The sequence below is a fragment of the Salvelinus fontinalis genome, chromosome 19 (genome assembly GCF_029448725.1).
Source record: "Salvelinus fontinalis isolate EN_2023a chromosome 19, ASM2944872v1, whole genome shotgun sequence".
Taxonomy (NCBI): domain Eukaryota; kingdom Metazoa; phylum Chordata; class Actinopteri; order Salmoniformes; family Salmonidae; genus Salvelinus; species Salvelinus fontinalis.
Genome location: NC_074683.1, coordinates 44,612,338 through 44,636,609, shown reverse-complemented (window position 1 = coordinate 44,636,609; position 24,272 = coordinate 44,612,338). Strand labels below are relative to the sequence as shown.

General features: G+C 46.4%; 1 protein-coding gene across 3 annotated transcripts in view; it reads left to right on the top strand.

Moving 5' to 3' along the window:
• myo16 (myosin XVI) overlaps window positions 1-4,131 on the top strand; it is a 259,436-nt gene extending 255,305 nt beyond the window's left edge. For 2 of the 3 annotated variants that reach the window (XM_055871717.1, XM_055871716.1), the window contains exon 35: window positions 514-4,131. In XM_055871717.1, the coding sequence (XP_055727692.1) occupies window positions 514-693 (180 nt within the window). In that variant the 3' untranslated portion in view covers window positions 694-4,131. The remainder of the gene's footprint in view (window positions 1-513) is intronic. The other variant, XM_055871718.1, reaches the window with a different exon arrangement.
• The last annotated feature ends 20,141 nt before the right edge of the window (window positions 4,132-24,272 follow it).

Sequence of the window (24,272 nt, the reverse complement as noted above, 5' to 3'; positions counted from 1 at the left end):
TCATTAAATGTTATATGTCATTAAATACAGTTGATGAGCATAGGTTTATTTCCTCTGCCTCCGTTCTAACGGGCCTAGAAGGGAACTGGCCCACAGAGTGAACAGAGAGGGAATCAGCTTAATGATTATGGCTCCTTTCAGAATGATGGATCAGGCCCAGATTACTCTTGCGGTGTGACCTATTTCTCTTCAGCTGATGTGGAGGCTTGCACCAACCAGATCATGATCAGGATATGAATATGATAGATATATCAGAGGTATTCCTCCAGCTCTTTTAGAGACCCATTGAGATATGAGATAAAATTCGTTTTTTTGGTCTTTCCTATCATCCTCCTTTACCCCACTGCTGTTCATTACAGACCACTCCGAATCTTGCTCATACTCACCCTGGCCAAATGTAGTGTACTGTATTGTACTCTATGCTGTCTGTTTATTGCTTTCTCTAGGATGAGATTGATAGGATATCATTAGTACATTTTTGCATGATTTAATTAACCCCTCTCCTTCCGCCAGGTGATCCAGCGTCTGCGTGGATGTCGGGGGGACGAGGCCGCCGCCCTGGGGGAGTTGCTCCGCTGGCGTAGGGCGCTGTGTGAGGGGCGGGCCGACTGGAGGCACCAACAGGACGTCAACGGAACACCACAAACCCCACCCACCACACTGGTCAGGGCTAATAGGAAGTCTTCTCCATAGTGGGAGGATGTCCAACCTGGGATGTCCGACCGATGCCCACTCTCCACGCCTCACACTGCCTTTCTTGTCTGCCTCCTGCCACGCCCTCCTGCCCATGTCTGCCACCCATTCGACGAAGGACAGGTCTGAGAGAGAGGCATTTCATTGGCTAGGACAACCCAACCCACACGAGCATAGACAGATAAAGGAGGTAGAAAGGGTAGAGCAGCGATCAGGATCCATTCTCTCTCTCTCTCTCTCTCTTTCTCTCTTTCTCTCTGTCTCTCTGTCTCTCTGTCTCTCTGTCTCTCTCTCTAACAAGCTGGATTTAGGCTAATAGAGGAGAGGACTGTACATACAATAGTTGCTATGTGGAATGAGGTTTGCCTATGTGTTTTCTGTCTAGTAAATCTGGTGCACGTTCTCTCTCTATCAAAGCCTACCATCCAGTTACTGCTTACACAACATCTCCCAGCCCAAACCCCAAAACATGGTGCTGATGTCACTCTGTGTGATGTTATATGTGTCAGGTGTGTGATGCGCACTAGGATGACACTGATCTAGGGTCTGTTTTTGTCTTTCCCCTCTGATGCTCATGGGGAAGGTAAGTTGATCCTAGATCTGTGCCTATGGGCACAACAGAACATGCGTGTACCCTCCCCTCCAGACATGTCTGAAGTTTACAAGCGAGCCAAGGCCTTTAAACATCTCCTCTGTTGAACCTCACTGCTCTGGCTTACAGACCAGTTATCATCTCTAGGACCAGGAGGTTTTCCTGACCATGTGATCTGACCAGGGAAAACTCCTGTCTCTAGTCTTATGGACTCCTTCAGCTACCGCTTTAGCCTCACGCTACAAGGTGCTTTAGGTGCTTCTGTAACCGTGGCAACAATAGCTCAGAGTTCAGGGGTCAGAGAAACCTCAGCGATATCCCATGGTGCACTTGTTTCATCCCCAGCTAGCCAACAGCCTTTCGCTTTAGCGCAAACTGAACAGAAGATCCACAACAGTAAAAAAACAAAACACTGTACAGATATTACTGACTAGGCAAGACAATAGCAGAGCTGTATTTTACAACGATGGCCATAGTAGCTAGTTCATGTAGCTAGATCACCTGTGATCAGATTGTATCAATGTCCTGTAAGATTTTTACTGGGCTTAGTGCCATAAAACGGGACTCTAGGCCTGTCAACCTCAGCTATTGCTGATGTATTTTACTGATGTGTTTGTGTAGAGCACACAAACAGACTGAATAAAGAACAGTGTAGATGACCAACGCACAACTATCTGTCGCAGTCCCTCAATTAACTACTTATCTAGATTTATTCTACAAACATCTCAGAGAAATAAGCTCTAAACCACAATGGTACTTTCTTCATATTAGCGTCCCATTTGATATGTTCTATCTTGTGTAAATCAATGTTAGGAGCCTGTACACTTTTCTGTACAATTCAAGGATGCAACTGGAGCACAACAGAGTTCTCATGTAAAGCTACCCCATCCCCCTCAATCACTCTCTTTATTTCCCTCCCAAACCCTGCAATATCCCAACACCCCCTCCAAGATGCTGTAGGGGTCAGAGGGCATTGCCAGGGTAACCTCCCTGTAAATAATGGCCTATGTTTAATCGTAAAATGTTTTAATTTACTATATCAGAATAGCACAGAAATGGGAAGATGGAAAGGGAACTGGAGAATTGTCTATATGGCAGATGGAGAATTATATGAATGTCTTGGGTTTAATGCAATGACAGAGACAAAGAGAAGAGGTTTATTTTATAATGTGAACACCTTTTTTGCGGAATGATTGTCTACTACTATGAAACTTCTTTATACTGTATTTATTTAGTTTTTTTGTTTGTTTCCCTGCGAATCTATTGTAAGACAATATTCCAGTGGCGAAAGACTGATGTTTCCATCATTTGTCTGATGGTTGTTTGGATGATAAATTGCACAATATTGATGTTTGGTGTGGTTTCCACATCGTAAAGGAGTAGCTAGAAGTTGCCCCTACCCACTGATATAGGATCATATATTTTAACATCCCCCTAATGGTTACGGTTATGATTGGGGAGGGTAATCTGACCATGGTAAATTGGATGGGTGTGCCTCTGCAAGCCATTTGATCTTAGAAGATTGGTTTGACTGTAAAAGCCAGGAAGTATCAATAGCTCTGATTGATTTCTCATTTACACTGATCACCCTTCAACAGTCTGATTGATCCTGTATTAGGAATTAGCAGCGCCATCACTAGCGCATCCTTGGTTGTTGATTGAGCCGTGTGTGTGCGCGTGAGTGTGTGTGTGTATGTGATAAGAAACACCACATTTTCTACAGAAATTGGGCGAAGATCACATCAAACATTGACTAGGAGTGAGCCACTTAACCAGACCTTCTGAACACCCAAGCTCTGCTAACGACAATGGAATACAGTATTTCAAAGTGATAGTGTTAAGATACCATGTCTATATGTGATTGGACGATGCTTTAGGATTGGAACGGAGGTGAAACAACACGTCTGGATAGAACAATACAGTTGGTCATACTGTAGATCTACATCATGTACATGTGACTATTGGACAGAGCTGCCACAGTGCACACAGTATACACTACTTACATTGAGACAGTACCAGTCAATACCAGTATCCTACACACAAAATAAATCACTTCATATAGGTAGGTGTACCACTCCTACTCCGATGTGCTGAGGTCCACCACTAAACAGGGTTAAGGTTCGTCCTGTTTGTATTGTGTCTATTTATCCCATACTACTATGAATGATTTAGTAAAGCAATGAAAACATGATGAGGAAGAAGAGGTATGGATACTTTTTAAGGCATTTCAGACAGGATGTTAGTTCTTTGTCTCTCTGCATGATCTGACCACTCATCATTTCCTCTTACCCACCGATGCACGGTAGTTAACGCTTGATATTTGAATATCCTTTTACCCTTTACACTGTGAATCACTGCACTGTCATGTCACACGTACATTTCACACTGCCATGTCTCCTATGTGCTTGTCACCCTACGATGTTTCCCTTTCCAAAGGAAACCTTAAAATACAGTAAAAGCTACACACATATGTCCCCAATGTGTTTTCTGACTTCACAACTGACCTAAAAAACTAGATACTGCCATTTTTCATTCATAGTCAGTCTCCCTTTGTCATAAGGTTCCTAGACCAGATGTATGGTGCTAAAGCCAGTGCAGAAGGGGCATTTTACTGTTCTCAGTCCATGTACAGTATTCCAATGACACACTGTATATTTTAGCACATAGGCATATCACAGCCTTGCTTTCATAGTTGTTGTTTTCTTCCCCCTCTTTTTGTCAGACATACAGTATATTTGACCTGCATACATTGTGTTTGTGGAAAATCAGAATTATATGTGTTGATTCATGTTTTGTTTCCAATGTTTTATAAATACCTGTACAGCAATAAAGCACAATTGTGCCCATTCCCTTGTCCTCTATCTCTGTGTGTGTGTGTGTGTGTGTGTGTGTGTGTGTGTGTGTGTGTGTGTGTGTGTGTGTGTGTGTGTGTGTGTGTGTCGATGGACAAATAGGGGGTGTGTGGTGTGAAATGGAAATGTGTTTTTGTTGCATATCCCACTCCCCATGAGACACCCTCGGAGAGTGTGTTCAAGGCCAGGGATCAGCCATTATTGACAGCGACCCTGGAGCATTTCGGGATAAGGGAAGAGTTTAACTATTGGGCTCGGGAATTCAAACTAGTGTAACAGTATAACTTTAGTACGTCCCTTCGCCCCGACCCGGGCGCGAACAAGGGACCTTCTGCACACATCAACAACAGTCACCCATGAAGCATCGTTACCCATCGCTCCACAAAGGCCATGGCCCTTGCAGAGCAAGGTGCAACACTACTTCTAGGTTTCACAGCAAGTGACGTAACTGATTGAAACGCTGCTAGCGCGTACCCGCTAACTAGCTAACCATTTCACATCCGTTACACTCACCCCCCTTTCAACCTCCTTTTCCGCAGCAACCAGTGATCCGGGTCAACAGCATCAATGTAACAGTATAACTTTAAACCGTCCCCTCGCCCCGACCCGGGCGCGAACCAGGGACCCTCTGCACACATCAACAACGGTCGCCCACGAAGCATCGTTACCCATCGCTCCACAAAGGCCGCGGCCCTTGCAGAGCAAGGTGCAACACTACTTCTAGGTTTCAGAGCAAGTGACGTAACTGATTGAAACGCTACTAGCGCGTACCCGCTAACTAGCTAGCCATTTCACATCCGTTACACTAGCAACCTTTCGGATAATGGCCCGCATTAGGCTACCTGCTGTGTGTGTTTCAATAAATGTATCTGCATATTATGTGTGTGTGAGCAAATTAGTGTTTGTATGTGTGTTGGAGTATTGGTGTGTGTAGTGTGTAGGGCCTGTGAGTGTGCATAGAGATTATAATACAAAGATCAACTCAGATAGTCCATGTAGCCATTTTCTAAGCTATTTAGTTAGCATTTTAGCAGTTTTATGGCATGGGGATAGAAGCTGTTCACCCTCTGTAACGCCATGCGATCGAGGGCGGTGCTATTGCTATACCAAGCAGTGATGCAGTCAATCAAGACACTCTCAGTGGTACAGCTGTAGAACTTTTTCAGGACTTGAGGGCCCCATGCCAAACCTTTTCAACCTCCTAAGGGGGAAGAGGCGCTGTCGCCCCTTCTTCACGACTGTGCACGTGTTTGGACCATTTTAAGATCTTATTGAATTGGACACTGAGGAACTTGAAGCTCTCGATCTGCTCCACTGCAGCCCCGTCGATGTGGATGGGGGCGTGCTCATCCCACTGTTTCCTGTAGTCCACGATCAGCTCCTTGGTCTTATTGACTTTGAAGGAGAGGTTGATGTTCCGGCCCCACACTGCCATGTGACTGACCTCCCTGTAGTCTGTCTCATCTTCGCTGGTAATCAGGCCTACCACTGTTATGTCGTCAGCAAACTTGATGATGGCATTGGAGTTGTGCGTGGCCATGCAGTTGTGGGTGAACAGGGAGTACAGGAGGGAACTAAGGACATACCGCTGTGGGGCCCTTGTGTTCAGGGGCAGCGTGACAGAGGTGATGTTGCCTACCCTCACCAGCTGGGGTTGGCCCGTCAGGAAGTCCAGGATCCAGGTGCAGAAGGAGGTGTTCAGTCCCAGAGTCCTAAGCATGGTGACGAGCTTGAAGGGATCAGCATTCTCACATAAGTACTCCTCTTATCTAGGTAGGTGAGGGCAATGTGGAGTGCATTTGAGATTGTGCCGGCTATGGATCTGTTGGGGCGGTATGCACATTAGAGTGTCTAGGGTGTCTGGAATGATGGAGTTGATGTGTGCCATAACCAGCCACTCAAAACACGTCATGACTACAGATGTGAGTGCTACAGGGCAGTATTCATTGTGGCATGAAGCCTTAAAGTTATTGGGAAACAGAATGATGGTAGTGATCTTAAAACATGTGGGGATTACAGAGTGGGACATTACCGTGAATATGCCTGCCAGCTGTTCTGCTTATGCTCTGAAAAGGCGCCCTGAATACCCTGAATGGGCCCTTAGAATGAATAAATAGCCAAAGGAATTTCAGATAGTCCTGAGTAATAGCTAAACAACTTAGTGTTCTACGCAGAGTAACAAGCATGCAGTGAGCATATAATGGTTTATGTTGTCCTTCACAGTAACCTGTAAGCAATGGCATCTCTTTTCAGTAACTACTGATTAAAGACTTTACTCACGTCGGCCTCAGAGAGCAAGATCACCCAGTCTTTTGGGTCGGTGCTAGTCCTCACACCCAGTATGATGTTGTTATTGTCAAAGCGTGCATAAAATGCATTGCGTTTGTCTGGTAGAGAGGCATCGTTGGGCAGATCACAGATGGGTCTTCCTTTGTACAAATCAACTGTACATTTCGGTGTTCCTCAAGGTTCCGTGTTAGGACTGCTATTGTTTTCACTATATATTTTACCTCTTGGGGATGTCATTCGAAAACATAATGCTAACTTTAACTGCTATGCGGATGACACACAGCTGTACATTTCAATGAAACATGGTGAAGCCCCAAAATTGCCCTCGCTAGAAGCCTGTGTTTCAGACATAAGGAAGTGGATGGCTGAAAACGTTCTACTTTTAAATTCGGACAAAACAGAGATGCTTGTTCTAGGACCCAAGAAACAAAGAGATCTTCTGTTGAATCTGACAATTAATCTTGATGGTTGTAAAGTCGTCTCAAATAAAACTGTGAAGGACCTCGGCGTTACTCTGGACCCTGATCTCTCTTTTGACGAACATATCAAGACTGTTTCAAGGACAACTTTTTTCCATCTACGTAACATTGCAAAAATCTGAAATTTTCTGTCCAAAAATGATGCAGAAAAATGTATCCATGCTTTTGTTACTTCTAGGTTAGACTACTGCAATGCTCCACTTTCCGGCTACCCTGATAAAGCACTAAATAAACTTCAGTTAGTGCTAAATACAGCTGCTAGAATCAAAGAAATTTGATCATATTACTCCAGTGCTAGCCTCCCTACACTGGCTTCCTGTCAGCAAGGGCTGATTTCAAGGTTTTACTGTTAACCTACAAAGCGTTACATGGGCTTGCTCCTACCTATCTTTCCGAGTTGGTCCTGCCGTACATACCTACACGTACGCTACGGTCACAAGACGCAGGCCTCCTAATTGTCCCTAGAATTTCTAAGCAAACAGCTGGAGGCAGGGCTTTCTCCTATAGATCTCCATTTTTATGGAATGGTCTGCCTACCCATGTGAGAGACGTAGACTCGGTCTCAACCTTTCAAGTCTTTACTGAAGACTCATCTCTTCAGTAGGTCATATGATTGAGTGTAGTCTGGCCCAGGAGTGTGAAGGTGAACGGAAAGGCTCTGGAGCAACGAACCGCCCTTGCTGTCTCTGCCTGGCCGGTTCCCCTCTCTCCACTGGGATTCTCTGCCTCTAACCCTATTACAGGGGCTGAGACACTGGCTTACTGGTGCTCTTTCATGCCGTCCCTAGGAGGGGTGCGTCACTTGAGTGGGTTGAGTCACTGACGTGATCTTCCTGTCTGGGTTGGCCCCCCCCCCTTGGGTTGTGCCGTGGCGGAGATCTTTGTGGGCTATACTCTGCCTTGTCTCAGGATGGTAAGTTGGTGGTTGAAGATATCCCTGTAGTGGTGTGGGGGCTGTGCTTTGGCAAAGTGGGTGGGGTTATATCCTTCCTGTTTGGCCCTGTCCGGGGGTATCATCGTCTCCTGACACATTGTCTCCTGACCCCTCCTGTCTCAGCCTCCAGTATTTATGCTGCAGTAGTTTATGTGTCGGGGGGCTAGGGTCAGTTTGTTATATCTGGAGTACTTCTCCTGTCTTGTCCGGTGTCCTGTGTGAATTTACGTATGCTCTCTCTAATTCTTTCTTTCTCTCTCTCAGAGGACCTGAGCCCTAGGACCATGCCTCAGGACGACCTGGCATGATGACTTCTTGCTTTCCCCAGTCCACCTGGCCATGCTGCTGCTCCAGTTTCAACTGTTCTGCCTGCGGCTATGGAACCCTGACCTGTTCACCGGACGTGCTACCTGTCCCAGACCTGCTGTTTTCAACTCTCTAGAGACCGCAGGAGCGGTAGAGATACTCTTAATGATCAGCTATGAAAAGCCAACTGACATTTACTCCTGAGCCTCGACAACTACTGTGATTATTATTATTTGACCATGCTGGTCATTTATGAACATTTGAACATCTTGGCCATGTTCTGTTATAATCTCCACCCGGCACAGCCAGAAGAGGACTGGCCACCCCTCATAGCCTGGTTCCTCTCTAGGTTTCTTCCTAGGTTGTGGCCTCTCTAATGAGTTTTTCCTAGCCACAGTTCTTCTACACCTGCATTGCTTGCTGTTTGGGGTTTTAGGCTGTGTTTCTGTACAGCACTTTGAGATATCAGCTGATATACGAAGGGCTATATAAATACATTTGATTTGATTTTGATTTGATTTGTAATCCGTAATGGACTGTAGCCCCTGCCACATGCTGCGGGTATCTGAGCCTGTGTAATATGATTCCAGCTTATTCCTATATTGTCCTTTTGCTCATTCGATGACTCTGCGGGGGTCATAGCGGGACTTCTTGTACTTGTTCCTGTCGTCAACCGTAGCCTCAGGGTTGTGTGTGTGTGTTTGGGTGTTGCTACATATGTTTGTGTATTGTATATCTATGAATTCTCTGAGGTGTGGGTGTCTGTGTGCGCATGTGCACCTGCTCCCTTGTTTGAATCCATGTACTTATGTTTGTGTGTGTGTAGGCAGACCCTCTACCATGAAAATATTAACCAGTTCATTGTTGTGTATACATTACAGAAGGTGAAAGACAGATTAGCACGTAGTGACACAGCCACCAGCATTCAAGTCATTTGTGGTTTTCGGCAGGTTACCGGGGGTTACGCCATCAGCATCATTACCCGTTAGAGATTGTAACTGAGTGTGTATTTCTGGCACACACACACACGCTGTCACACACGCACGTGCCCACATTGCCATCTCTCCTCAGGTCAAGTGAGGCATTGCCTCAAGTATTCATGGGAACTTAACACTGCATTGAAAACTGTTCAAAGAACATCAAAGGCAGCTGTGTATTTACAGTTCTGTAAACAGGTACACACATTCACACGCCCACACACAGGTACAAACGCACACACACTGTTATCACTGACCAGGCAGTGATAACAGAGGCTGTTTGTGGTAAGGTGTAGCTGCTTGTGTAATATAGGTCCTTATTGCCCGGGAGCTTAATATGAGAAAAACAAACAAGGTTGTGAACTGATCACCTGTTTTCTCACAGCACGTCTCACACACATAAAAGTGTGTGCATGTTCAAATCAAAATAATTGTAATTTTTATTTGTCACATGATTGACAGCTGCCTCTGATTGAGAACCACATTAGGCTGGACACAGAAACAGACAAACTAGACACACAACATAGAATTCCCACCCAGCTCACGTCCTGACCAACACTAAACAAGCAAAACACATAAGAACTCTGGTCAGGATGTTACACAGTGTAGCTATTGGTTAACTATTTTACCAAATATTTAGCAGTATAACTTTAGGGTAGAAGCTGTTCAGGGTCCTGTTGGTTCCAGACTTGCATTGGTATCGCTTGCTGTGTGGTAGCAGAGAGAACAGTCTATGACTTCGGTGGCAGGAGTCTGACCATTTTTCGGGCCTTCCTCTGACACTGCCTGGTATAGAGGTCCCGGATGGCAGGAAGCACGGCCCCAGGAATGTACTGGGCCGTACGCACTATCCTCTGTAGCACCTTGCGGTCAGATAACAAACAGTTGCCATACCAAGCAGTCATGCAGCCAATCAAGATGCTCTCAATGGTTCAACTATAGAACTTGTTGAGGATCTGAGGGCCCGTTCCAAATCTTATCAGCCTCCTGAGGGGGAAGAGACATTGACATGCCCTCTTCACGACTGTGTTGAGTGTGTGGACCATGATAGTTCCTTAGTGATGTAGACACCGAGGAACTTGGAGCTCTCGACCTGTTCCACAACAGCCTAGTCGATGTGGATAGGGGTGTTCTCAGCACTCAAATTCCTGTAGTCCACCATCAGCTCCTTTGTCTTGCTGACATTAAGGGAGAGGTTGTTGTCTTGGCACCGTACAGGGAGTACAGGAGGGGAGTATTTTCTTGTTTGCTTATGGCCCTATACAGGTTGTTGAGTGTGGTCTTAGTGCCAGCATCGGTTTATTGTGGTAAATAGACAGTTACAAAAAAATATAAATTAAAACTCTCTTGGTAAATAGTGTGGTCTACAGGTATTCTAACTCAGGCGAGCAGAACCTCGAGACTTCCTTAATATTGGAGATTCTGCACCAGTTGTTAACAAAAAGGCAAACACATGCTCCTCTGAGCTTCCCCAATGCAGCTGTTCTGTCCTGCCGATGTATAGAAAAAACGTATAGATTTATTTTTACCGCCCTTGTTCGGCCACGACTCAGAGAAACATAGGATATTACAGTTCTTTAGATCACATTGATACGATTGTCTCGAACGGAGCTCTTCCAGTTTATTCTCTGGTGATTGCATGTTCGCCAATAGAAGTGAGGGTAGAGGCGATTTATCCACTCTCTGATGTAGTCTCTTCAGGTATCCTGCACACCGGCCTCTATAGAGGCGTTTCCTCCTCCTTCGAATGTTGGGGATTTGGGCCTGGTCCGCGATAATCAACGTATTTCTTCTCAGACTCATTGAAGTAGAAGTCCTCGTCCAAATGGAGGTTAGTGATAGCTGTTCTGATGTCCAGAAGCTCTGTTCTGTCATAGGATACGATGGCAGAAACATTATGTACAAAAAAGTTAAAAGATCAGCTCAAAACAATACGTAAAACAGCACAATTGGTCGGAAGCCCGTAAAATGTATTCCATTCCCTCTGGCGCCATTATTATTATTGTGTATGTGTCTGTATGTTTCTAGCATGCGTACTGTACATAAATGCATTTGTATGTGAAGCATATTCATGGGTTGCGCCTCTTTGCCATTGTTATCAACGTTCTACAGACGCCGCAGCCACATTGATGTCCAAAAGTACAACAGGGGCTAATGACTGAACAGAAGCTACAGTGTAAAGGCAGTCAATGTTGTTCTCCCCCTTAGACGAGAAGGAGCATGGATAGGACCAAGATGCGGATTGAGGGAAATAAGCCATCTTTTAATGACAACAGCAAAACAAGACACTACAAAACAACAAATGTGACTAACCTTCAACCGTCCTGTGAGGACACAGGAACAAACACCCACAAAACCCCAGTGAAACCCTGGCTGCCTTAGTATGACTCAATTAGAGACAAACGATACACACCTGTCTCTAATTGAGAATCATACCAGGCCGAACACAAAAACCAACCTAGAAATACAAAACATAGACTGCCCACCCAAAACACACGCCCTGACCATAAACAATTACAAAAACAACATTAAACAGGTCAGGACCGTTACAGAACCCCCCCCTCAAGGTGTGAACGCCGGGCGCACCAGCACAAAGTCCAGGGGAGGGTCTGGGTGGGCAGTTGACCACGGTGGTGGCTCAGGCTGAGGGCGCTGTCCCCACACCACCATAGTCACTCCCCGCTTCTGTCTTCCCCTCCCAATGACCACCCTAAAACTAACATCCCCTAAATGAGCGGCCAGCACCGGGAGAAGGGGCAGCACCGGGAGAAGGGGCAGCACCGGGAGAAGGGGCAGCACCGGGAGAAGGGGCAGCACCGGGACAAGGGGCAGCACCGGGACAAGGGGCAGCACCGGGACAAGGGGCAGCACCGGGACAAGGGGCAGCACCGGGACAAGGGGCAGCACCGGGACAAGGGGCAGCACCGGGACAAGGACCAGCACCGGGATAAGGGGCGGCAGGTCCTGGCTGAGGGACTCCGGCAGGTCCTGGCTGAGGGACTCCGGCAGGTCCTGGCTGAGGGACTCCGGCAGGTCCTGGCTGAGGGACTCCGGCAGGTCCTGGCTGAGGGACTCCGGCAGGTCCTGGCTGAGGGACTCCGGCAGGTCCTGGCTGAGGGACTCCGGCAGGTCCTGGCTGAGGGACTCCGGCAGGTCCTGGCTGAGGGACTCCGGCAGGTCCTGGCTGAGGGACTCCGGCAGGTCCTGGCTGAGGGACTCCGGCAGGTCCGGGCTGAGGGACTCCGGCAGGTCCGGGCTGAGGGACTCCGGCAGGTCCGGGCTGAGGGACTCCGGCAGGTCCTGGCTGGACGGCTCCGGCAGGTCCTGGCTGGACGGCTCCGGCAGGTCCTGGCTGGACGGCTCCGGCAGGTCCTGGCTGGACGGCTCCGGCAGGTCCTGGCTGGACGGCTCCGGCAGGTCCTGGCTGGACGGCTCCGGCAGGTCCTGGCAGGACGGCTCCGGCAGGTCATGGCAGGACGGCTCCGGCAGGTCATGGCAGGACGGCTCCGGCTGGTCATGGCAGGACGGCTCCGGCTGGTCATGGCAGGACGGCTCCGGCTGGTCATGGCAGACGGCAGACTCCGGCCGGCTGAGACGCACTATAGGCCTGGTGCGTGGTACCGGAACTGGAGGTACCGGGCTGAGGGCACGCACCTCAGGGCGAGTGCGGGGAACAGGAACTGGGCACACTGGACTCTCGTGGCGCACTCTAGGCCTGGTGCGTGGTACCGGAACTGGAGGTACCGGGCTGGAGACACGCACCATAGGGAGAGTGCGAGGAAGAGGAACAGGGCTCTGGAGATGCACTGGAAGCCTGGTGCGTGGTGTAGGCACTGGTGGTACTGAGCTGGGGTGGGAAGGTGGCGCCGGATATACCGGACCGTGAAGGAGGACACGTGCTCTTGAGCACCGAGCCTCCCCAACCTTACCAGGTTGAATGGTCCCCGTAGCCCTGCCAGTGCGGCGAGGTGGAATAGCCCGCACTGGGCTATGCAGGCGAACCGGGGACACCACCTGTAAGGCTGGTGCCATGTACGCCGGCCCGAGGAGACGTACTGGAGACCAGATACGTTGGGCCGGCTTCATGGCACTCGGCTCGATGCCCAACCTAGCCCTCCCAGTGCGGCAAGGTGGAATAGCCCGCACTGGGCTAAGCACGCGTACTGGGGACACCGTGCGCTTTACCGCATAACACGGTGTCTGACCAGTACGACGCCCTCTTACTCCACGGCAAGCCCAGGGAGTTGGCTCAGGTATCCAACCCGGCTTCGCCACACTCCCCTTTAGCCACCCCCCAAGAAATTTTTGGGTGAGCCTCTCGGGCTTCCAGCCGCTCTGCCTTGCTTTTGCCTCATAAAACCTCCTCTCCGCTTTTGCTGCCTCCAGCTCCGCTTTGGGGCGGCGACACTCCTCTGGCTCTGCCCAGGGTCCTTCTCCGTCCAGAGTCTCCTCCCAAGTCCATTCCTCTTTTCCCCATTGCTGTAGTTCCTTTTCTCTCTCCTCAATCCGCTTGGTCCTGTTGTGGTGGGTGTTTCTGTAAAGGCAGTCAATGTTGTTCTCCCCCTTAGACGAGAAGGAGCATGGATAGGACCAAGATGCGGATTGAGGGAAATAAGCCATCTTTTAATGACAACAGCAAAACAAGACACTACAAAACTACAAAACAACAAATGTGACTAACCTTCAACCGTCCTGTGAGGACACAGGAACAAACACCCACAAAACCCCAGTGAAACCCTGGCTGCCTTAGTATGACTCTCAATTAGAGACAAACGATACACACCTGTCTCTAATTGAGAATCATACCAGGCCGAACACAAAAACCAACCTAGAAATACAAAACATAGACTGCCCACCCAAAACACACGCCCTGACCATAAACAATTACAAAAACAACATAAAACAGGTCAGGACCGTTACATACAGTATGACTGTTTCGACTAAATTACACTATAGTGGCTTGGAAATACCATGACTTTGCTAAACAACTTTGCCATCATCATCATCATGTTGTCAAATTTACTTTAGACAAATGGCAATGTGGTCATTAGCTAGCAACAATAGCTAGAAATCCTAACATTAGCTATCTAAAAACTGTTTGACTCCCCTCAGTCTTAACTAGCTAGCTAACGTTATAGTGCAACTAAAGTCAATCTACTGACATCAAAATTATGAAAAAAGGTTTTGCTACTAATAATTTACCTTCTTTAGAAATGGCATTGTGTTTACAAAGCACAGTAATGCACTTTAGACCAAATCTTCATTACCGCTTACTAAGGATGTATTAAGTAGAATGTTCAGTTGGCCATCAGTCCTAAAACGAATGTTCAAAGCAATATTGTGATGAAACGCGCAACCCATGAATAGCAGAATGAGAGTGAGAGAAGGGAGACATAGAGAGAGCGTGCTCTGTATATTTGCTCAGAAGGAGCTGTTTTCCCTCCAGTTACGATGGAAAGAAGGGATTTCCCCTGCAACACATTAATTCACAGATTATTATACATGACATTTGCCTGAGTAGCCACCCCTCTCCCCCATCTGCCAGGCTTCTATACTATCAGCATTGCCTGGAGAGTCTCTCTTTCTGATGGTGACATTTACAGGGATAAGTGAGCGACCTGCCAGGTTTTTGAGATGCAGGTAGTTTCTGTAGCACATTCAGGTCACAGCAGGCAAGTGGGAGAGACTGCAGTTTGCTTCCCACATTGAGACTTATTTGCATATCTCAGTACACTCTTAGAAACAAGGTTATTCGGCTGTCCCTATAGGAGAACCCTTTTTGGTTTCATGGAGAACCTTTTTGGTTCCAGTAGAGCCCTTTTGGCTTCCATGTAGAACCTTCTGTGGAAAGGGTCCTACATGGAACCCAAAAGGGTTCTACCTGGAACCAAAAAGGGTTGTTCAAAGGGTTCTCCTATGCGGACAACCGAAGAACCCTTTTAGATTCTAAATAGAACCTTTTTGTCTAAGAGTTATAATGCAAACAAGCAAGAGTAGTGTGGATGGAATGTGAGTATTATTCTACCACGGGGCCTCAGCTCAGAGTGTGTGCAAGTCTTTGTTTGCTCTGTGCTGTCCTAAAGGTGGGGTTTTTTTACAAGCAAAGAAACCTCTGCTGGTGTTTACCTTCAGGAGCAGTGGGCAGATGACATTTAAAGGAGTGTGTGCACGCGTGTGTGTGTATGTGTGAGTGTGTGTGTGTGTGTGTGGGGGGGGCGGGTTAGGGTCAAGTGGGGTAAGTTAAGTGTCTAGCTGTTGTTTTCTTTGTTGTTCCCTGAAGAGAGGGAGAGGGAGAGGGAGAGAGAGGTGGGAGGGAGGAAGGAGGTAGCATTTGATGTACTGTTCAGGGACACACTGAATGAGGGTAAACAGGAAAAGTCCCTGGAAAAATCCATAAACCTTTTTTTAGGTCATCATTAGGAACACACAAACACGCAGTCTCTCTCTCACAAACATACACACACACAACACAGGAGGCTGGTGAGGGGAGGACGGCTCATAATTTCTGGAATGGAGTGGTATCTCACACAAGTACTTACACTGAGCACTGAGGGCTAAAAACACCAGACATTTGTCTGCTGTATTGACAGTGAGGGGGTGGGGAAGAAGAGGAGGGGAGAAGGGCCGGAACACAATTCAGCCCTCCATCTAACAAGGAGTGTGACCTGTGCTTGTCCCTTCACCTTCATTTGACCACAACATCAGCAAGCAAACACACACACACACACACACTATTCATCAACCCTCCTAATACTATCACAAAAACATTGTCGGAAAAACACACATACTGTTTACCCCCCTCCAGGCCCTAACCCATATCATCTACTCTAGCCCAGAGCTGAAGCCTTATGGTCTGGCTTCACCTCCTGATTTATACCCAGTTTGACTGTGGCAGAGGAGTCATCCAGTCTGGATGACTAAATGACTGGAGAGTGACAGAGGGTGGGGGTTACTGACCAAGTGCGTATTCTTGCATGTCGGTCACCTTTGCCATACATTCCCCAAATCTCCTGGGTCACTCCATCACCCCCAAGGACTACTTTGAGGAGTAGTTTTCACCCAGACTACACTGGTGTAGAAGTGTGTGTATAGGTTGTATAGGATGGATGGCCCACTTTGGCCTGGGAGGAGAGTGTGACGAAGATGATAGTGATGACTGTGACATGACACCACTCAGGGTAATAGGTGTGTGGTGAAAAATGTCCCTATTGTATCATCACTGTGACACAAAAGGGCCATCCTTTCCACTGAGAGAGGACCACCCCACCCCCCACACACACACACCACATTACATGTTCCCATGTGAGAATAGAATAGCACACAAATGGAGCACATATATATGCCCTTCTCAGATCCTAAGGCTCTAGCATCACAGAGGATCTATTATGCACTTTGTGAGGTTTGACTGGAGAAATGACTTCCCCTAGTGGATTTCCCCTGGAAGAAATGTTACATATTTCTAACGGCTTTTAGATGTACCTGAGGCAGATTCAATGAAGAGCAACAGTGGCCATGTATGTTGTCAGAAATCACCATGTACATGGTAAGCACAGGGAAACTGTGGGATTCACACTTGCCATATTTGCATAACGTGTTTCTATCCTGTTTGATTAAGAAGTGTTTTCTTTGACTAACACGGATGCTGGATCAAAACAAGTCTGTTTTTCTTGAAACATAATTAAGGAAATGAGAGAGAGAGAGGGGGTGGGGCTTGGTGCAAAGACAGGAGGAAGAGATTAAATAAGACAGGGGAACAGATACTGATCATATTCTCCCTGTTTCGGTCTATAAATGTCACATCCTGACCATAGAGAGACCTTATTTTCTATGGTAGAGTAGGTCAGGGCGTGACTGGGGATTAGTCTAATTTATTATTTCTATGTGGGGTTCTAGTTTTGTTTTTCTATGTTGGTGATTGGTATGATTCCCAATTAGAGGCAGCTGGTAATCGTTGTCTCTAATTGGGGATCATATTTAAGTAGCATTTTTTCCACATGTGTTTGTGGGATATTGTTTTATGTGTAGTTGCATGTTAGCACTCCATTGTCGTCACGGTTTGTTTAGTCTTTATTGTTTTGTTGTGTGGTTCACTTATTTCTAATAAAAGATGTGGAACCCAGATCACGTTGGTCCGAGTATGCTTCCAACGATCGTGACAATAAACAACCTTTACTACTACTTCTCTCCCGAGACCACAAGACATACAGATATACAGGTAATTGACAACAAAGGAACACTTGAGTAAATGAGGGATACAAATTATATTGAAAGCAGGTGCTTCGAAACAGGTGTGGTTCCTGAGTTAATTAAGCAATTAACATCCTATTATTCTTACACGGAACCCAAACTGGCTGCGCGTGTGCACCATCGTGCGCTATCGTGCATACATTTATTTCCCCCCCCCCCCACACCAAACGCGATCACGACACGCAGGTTAAAATATCAAAACAAACTCTGAACCAATGACATTAATTTGGGGACAGGTCGAAAAGCATTAAACATGTATGGCAATTTAGCTAGTTAGTTTGCACTTGCTAGCTAACATTAATTTGTCATATTTAGCTAGCTTGCTGTTGCTAGCTAATTTGTCCTGGGATATAAACATTGAGTTGTTATTTTACCTGAAATGCACAAGGACCTCTACTCCGACAATTAATCCACACATAAAACAGCCAACCAAATCGTTTCTAGTCATCTCTCCTCCTTCCAGGCTTTTTCATCTTTGAACTTATAGGGTGATCGCATCTAAACTTTCATTGTATTACCACGACAACCGGCAACAAAGTTCGTCTTTCAATCACCCACGTGGGTATAACCAATGGCACGGAGATGGCACGTGGGTACCTACTTCTATAAACCAATAGGAACGACTTCTATTTTAGCCCTTGGCGTCGCAGACGCTCGTTGGCGCAATAATTGAATTACATGGATTTCAAAATGTATTTTGCGACGTGTCCAATCTGGTCAGCATGTTAGGCTCATGGATAAAAATGCCCAGTTGCCCATAATAATTTTAGCTACCATGGCTAGAAGAAGCAATCTCAGTGACTTTGAAAGAGGGGTCTCAAAGAAGCATAGGGTGTTTAAAGGGTGTGCATTTGTATTTAACTAGGCAAGTCAGTTAAGAACAAATTATTATTTACAATGACGGCCTGCCCCGGCCAAACTTGGACGACGCTGAGGCAATTGTGCGCCGCCCTATGGGGCTCCCAATCACAGCAGGATGTGAAACAGCATGGATTTGAACCAGGGACTGTAGTGACACCTGAGATAAAGTGCCTTATACCTCTGCGCCACCAGATCTCAACTCCGTTGAACACTTCTGGGAGATTGTGGAGCGACGCCTGAGACAGCTTTTCCACCACGATCAACAAATCAATCAAATGATGGAATTTCTTGTGGAAGTATGGTGTCGCATCCCTCCAATAAAGTTGGAGGAAAATGTAATTATTATGTGGATTATATTTAATGGACATTTTTGTAAGGGTTGATAGATTTTTTTGGAAAGTTTGTCATTTCAAAGTGTAAATTACAAACTGCAGAAGCTTTTTTAAACCTCAAATGCACAACAAGTTTTAAATGTTGTACATTGCAGGGAAGCTCTCTTGCAACAGGGTGATCAAATTAAGATCCTACATCTGTACCCTTATGGCGTGTGTGTGTGTGTGTGTGTGTGTGTGTGTGTGTGTGTGTGTGTGTGTGTGTGTGTGTGTGTGTGTATATGCGCGCGCGCATGCATACGTACACGGTATGTGCTTGCATGTCTGAGAGAGAGGTACCCTTGAATAAATGTTACAGAACCCATGAAATGCAGGAGTTTGAGTATAGCAGGATCCTATACTGGTGTACTACAGCCATTTACTGGTGTAACTGGTTTCAGGGTTTACTGGTGTAACTGGTTTCAGGGTTTACTGGTGTAACTGGTTTCAGGGTTTACTGTGATAACTGGTTTCAGGGTTTACAGGTAACTGGTTTCAGGGATACTGGTGTAACTGGTTTCAGGGTTTACAGGTAACTGGTTTCAGGGTTTACTGGTGTAACTGGTTTCAAGGTTTACAGGTGTAACTGGTTTCAGGGTTTACTGTGGTAACTGGTTTCAGGGTTTACAGGTGTAACTGGTTTCAGGGTTTACTGTGGTAACTGGTTTCGGGGTTTACTGTGGTAACTGGTTTCAGGGTTTACTGGTGTAACTGGTTTCAGGGTTTACTGGTGTAACTGGTTTCAGGGATACAGTTGTAACTGGTTTCAGGGTTTACAGGTAACTGGTTTCAGGGTTTACTGGTGTAACTGGTTTCAAGGTTTACAGGTGTAACTGGTTTCAGGGTTTACTGTGGTAACTGGTTTCAGGGTTTACAGGTATAACTGGTTTCAGGTTTTACAGGTATAACTGGTTTCAGGGTTTACTGTGGTAACTGGTTTCAGGGTTTACTGTGGTAACTGGTTTCAGGGTTTACTGGTGTAACTGGTTTCAGGGTTTACTGGTGCAACTGGTTTCAGGGTTTCCTGGTGCAACTGGTTTCAGGGATACTGGTGTGACTGGTTTCAGGGTTTACTGGTGCAACTGGTTTCAGGGTTTACTGGTGCAACTGGTTTCAGGGTTTACTTGTGTGCCAGTTTACAAGCTATCTGGCTACTGGCACATTTCACTGCTGTTCGTCTGGATTGTTCAATAGATGTTGCTTGGAGATGCTGTGTTGAAAGTAGTGCACATAAAGGATTTATAAGAGGTTTAGGGTTATAGGCCCCACCCCATCAACCCCTTTATAGAGGCACATTAATGTCCACCTCTCCACCCCACTTTTACTGCCCTTTTCAGTCCCCCTCCCCCCAAACACACATACACCCTTCACGCCCATCACCATACACAGACTGCCTTCATCCATCCGTCCCTCCGCTAACCCAGTTCTCGTTTCTTCTCTTCCCATTTCCCCAAATCCTACGGGCCACCTAGTGTGTTGCTTTGGTGGAAATCAATAATTTCATCTCAGCACTTTCTCAGTTTTCAACTAGAGACTAGCAGGGCTGTCTCTCCCTAGCAGGGCTGTCTCTCCAGACAGATCCATCAACACGGACCAGACTGCTACAGTACACACAGAGACGCAGACACATACAGACAGACACAAGAAGACACTTCCCCCCGACACTCTACACACAAACAGACTCACGTACTCCTTCAATATCCCCTCCCCACACTCAGACATACCCTTATAAAACACACCCTTCAACATTCTACACACACACTCCGCCCACCCTCACACACTAACTGCCTACACACCCATCAACACAAATCCAACCCTCCCCTCCCCCTGTATTGATATACTGTATGTCAATGCAGAGCTTTCTTGTGCTTTTCAGCTTGAAAAACAGAGTGATAAATCAAAGAGTGCACAGTGGAAACAGATGAACCAGTGCTACACTTCTACCCCGACCGGAATGGGAGAACCACAGCAAATACTCCTCTTTTCAGAGAGAGAGAGAGAGAGAGAGAGAGAGAGAGAGAGAGAGAGAGAGAGAGAGAGAGAGAGAGAGAGAGAGAGAGAGAGAGAGAGAGGAGAGAGAGAGAGAGAGAGAGAGAGAGAGAGAGAGAGAGAGAGAGAGAGAAGAGAGAGAGAGAGAGAGAGAGAGAGAGAGAGAGAGAGAGAGAGAGAGAGAGAGAGAGAGAGAGAGAGAGAGAGAGAGAGAGAGAGAGAGAGAGAGAGAGAGAGAGAGAGAGAGAGAGAGAGAGAGAGAGAGAGAGAGAGAGAGAGAGAGAGAGAGAGAGAGAGAGCTCAACAACCTCTACACTGTCAAGCTAAAATGGTTGCTGGATAAAAGGGAATGTCTCAGGTAGTCAGCTTCCTCCTGGTTTTCTGTTCAGAGAGTCAGGACAAAAACTGCTCTGGGAATTATAATAAATCATAACAATATGATTTCCTTGGCAACTGGAAGTATATTGCATGCTGTGTAGCCTTTGTATAGCAATGTTGTTTTTCTTTCCCATGGCATTTCAGTATATGGACTTACTGTATGAGGTATATCATAATGCACACACAAACACACACGGTGCTATATTCCATGTCCAATATTCCAAAGGAGTATTCCTGGCGGAAATTCCATAAATCATTCCAGATCATGCATTTTCAGCAGGGTATTGAAAATAAAAATATAGCAAGATTTTGCTACAGTAGAACCCATGCATTGGAAATATGATTCATTGTGCATATCTTTGCCGGATTTGTTCGATAAAATCATGGTAATGAGGAAACGCTTTGCAAGCAAAACAGTTTGTCAAAGAAAGGACACAGTTAAGATCTTTGTTCTTCTGTATAGCTTCTTTAAATACTCTTTCTACATTTGTCTACACTATCAGATGTAATCTGAAAGGTTTGCTCTTACATCAACCATTGTACACTGTCAATCATGAGTTGGGGGAGTGGAGTAATGTTGATATGAGATTTAGATTAGATTATTAGATTAGATCAGTGTATTAGTCACATGCACAGGGTCGCAGATGTAATCGCAGGGTACAGTGAAATGATTGAAAAGAGGGGTGTAGATAGAATATCCATAAGGGAGCAGCAAGGGGGAGAGAGGGAGCAGGTATCTGCCTAGTGGCTATTCAGCAGCCTGACAGTCTGGGTGTAGAAGCTGTTGGCCAGTCTGACAGTTTTTTCCATGATAATCCTATACTGTCCTGGTCTGAGTGATGGATGCGGGGAGAGCATGCTGTGGCTCAGGTGGCTGAGGTCCTTGATGATATTTAGCCTTCCTGCAACACCTAGTGTTGTAGGTGTCCTAAAGGGCAGGCAATGAGCATCCAATAGTGCGTTCGGTTGAGGCCACCACCCTCTGTAGAGCCGTGATAAAGCCCAACAGGATGTTCTCGATGGTGCTCCTGTAGAACACTGGGGCCCCCTGAGGACAGGTCAAATTTCTTCAGCCTCCTGAGGGTTTAGAGTTGCTACCGTGCCTTCTTCACCATGGTGCCCGTGTGGTTTGACCATTTCAGCTCATCGGAGATGTGTACACCGAGGAACTTGAAGTTTTTGACCGTCTCCATATTGCCCCCTTTGATGAGGATGGGGGCATGCCCAACCTGGTTCCTCCTGAAGTCCACAATCAGCTAATTTGTTTTGCTGATGTTGAGGGAGAGGTTGTTTACCTAGCACCACACCGTCAGAGTGCCTACCTCCTCTCTGTAGGCCGTCTCATCATGGTTGGTAATCAGGCCTACTGCTGTCGTCTCATCAGCAAACTTGATGATGGAGTTGTGACTGTGTGAGCCCAGGCAGTCGTTGATATACAGGGAGTACAGGAGTGGACTGAGTACGCACCCTCGTGGGACCCCTGTGTTGAGGGTCAGTGTGGAGGAGGTAATGTTGCCTACCTTCACCACCTGGGGAAGGCATGTCAGGAAGTCCAGGATCCAGTTGCATAGGGAGGAGTTCAGGCCCAAGGCTGTGAGCTTTGTGATGAGGGCACTATGGTATTCAAGGCCTAGCTGTAGTCAATGAACAGCATCCTCACATATACATTCCTTTGTCCAGGTGGGTGAGGGCAGTGTGCAGTTCATTGGAGATTGCGTTGTCCGTGGATCTGTCAAGGCGGTAGGCGAATTGGAGAGGGTTGAATGTGTCGGGGAGAGAGGAGGTGATGTGGTCTTTGACTAGCCTCTTAAATCCCTTCATGATGACGGAAGTGAGTGCTAAGGGTCAGTTGTCCTTCAGTTCAGTTACTTTCGCTTCTTGGGCAGGTGGGGATGACGGCCTGAGCTAGAGAGAAATCATTTTTTTCTTCAGAAAACACAACAGCTAGCTGGTCTGCTAGGGATACCGTCTGGGGCATCAGCCTTGCGAGGGTTAACATGTATGAATGACTTCTATACAGTGCATTCAGAAAGTATTTAGACCCTGTGACTTTATCCACATTTTGTTACATTACAGCCTTATTCTAAAATAGATTAAATTATGTTTTTTCCTCCTCAATCTACAGACATAACCCCATAATGACAAAGCAAAAACCGATTTCTATCATTTTTTGAAGACCCTGCCACATAAGCTTGGTGTCCGACGGAGAGAATTGCTGAATTGCTCCTTCACTTTGTCTCTACTGCATACTTGTGTCTCACCATCTTGATCGATCTGCGTAGGTCGTATTTGTACTGTTTCACCATACAATTGTCCCCGGTCTCCTTGCCGTGTTTAGAAGCAGAATCTCTCTCCTTCACTTTCCCGACAAGACTGCCATCAATCCACATTTTCTGAGATGAGGAGCGGAAATTTGTGGGAAACACCCTTGCATTTCCTCTGGCACATTCTAGATGTATAGACGTTGGGTTTGATAAGGGCTGTCTGACTGGATTAGACCAGGCTCTATAGGATTGAATGAGGCTCCATCAACAAACACCTTCCCCAACATATATAATATGAAGATCACAGATCTCCAAGAATTTAATCAAGCACTTGCCAGCTAATTAAATATCCTCATTTTCCCAGCTAGGAGTCGTGAGGGATCTAATTAACAGTCGAGGTTGTGTCTTAATGAGAAAGTAGAAGAGAGGAGAGATAGGGACTGATTGGAGAGGAAAAGAGAGAGCAAAAGAGAAGAGACAGAGTGGGGAAGTACACGTCCTTTTTATTACTGGCCACCTCCTATCTACAGATGAAGTCAGAAGTTTACATACACTTAGGTTGGAGTCATTCAAACTCGTTTTTCAACCACTCCACACATTTATTGTTAACAAACTATAGTTTTGGCAAGTCGGTTAGGACATCTACTTTGTGCATGACAACATCCAACATGACAACATCCAACAATTGTTTACAGACAGATTATTTCACTCATAATTCACTGTATCACAATTCCAGTGGGTCAAAAGTTTACATAAACTAAGTTGACTGTGCCTTTAAACAGCTTGGAAAAATCCAGAAAATTATGTCATGGCTTTAGATGCTTCTGATAGGCTAATTGACATAATTTGAGTCAATTGGAGGTGTACCTGTGGATGCATTTCAAGGCCTACCTTCAAACTCAGTGCCTCTTGATGCTTGACATCATGGAAAAATCAAAAGAAGTCAGCCAAGACCTCAGAAAAAACATTGTAGACCTCTACAAGTCTGGTTCATCCTTGGGGGCAATTTCCAACCCCCTGAAGGTACTACATTCTACATC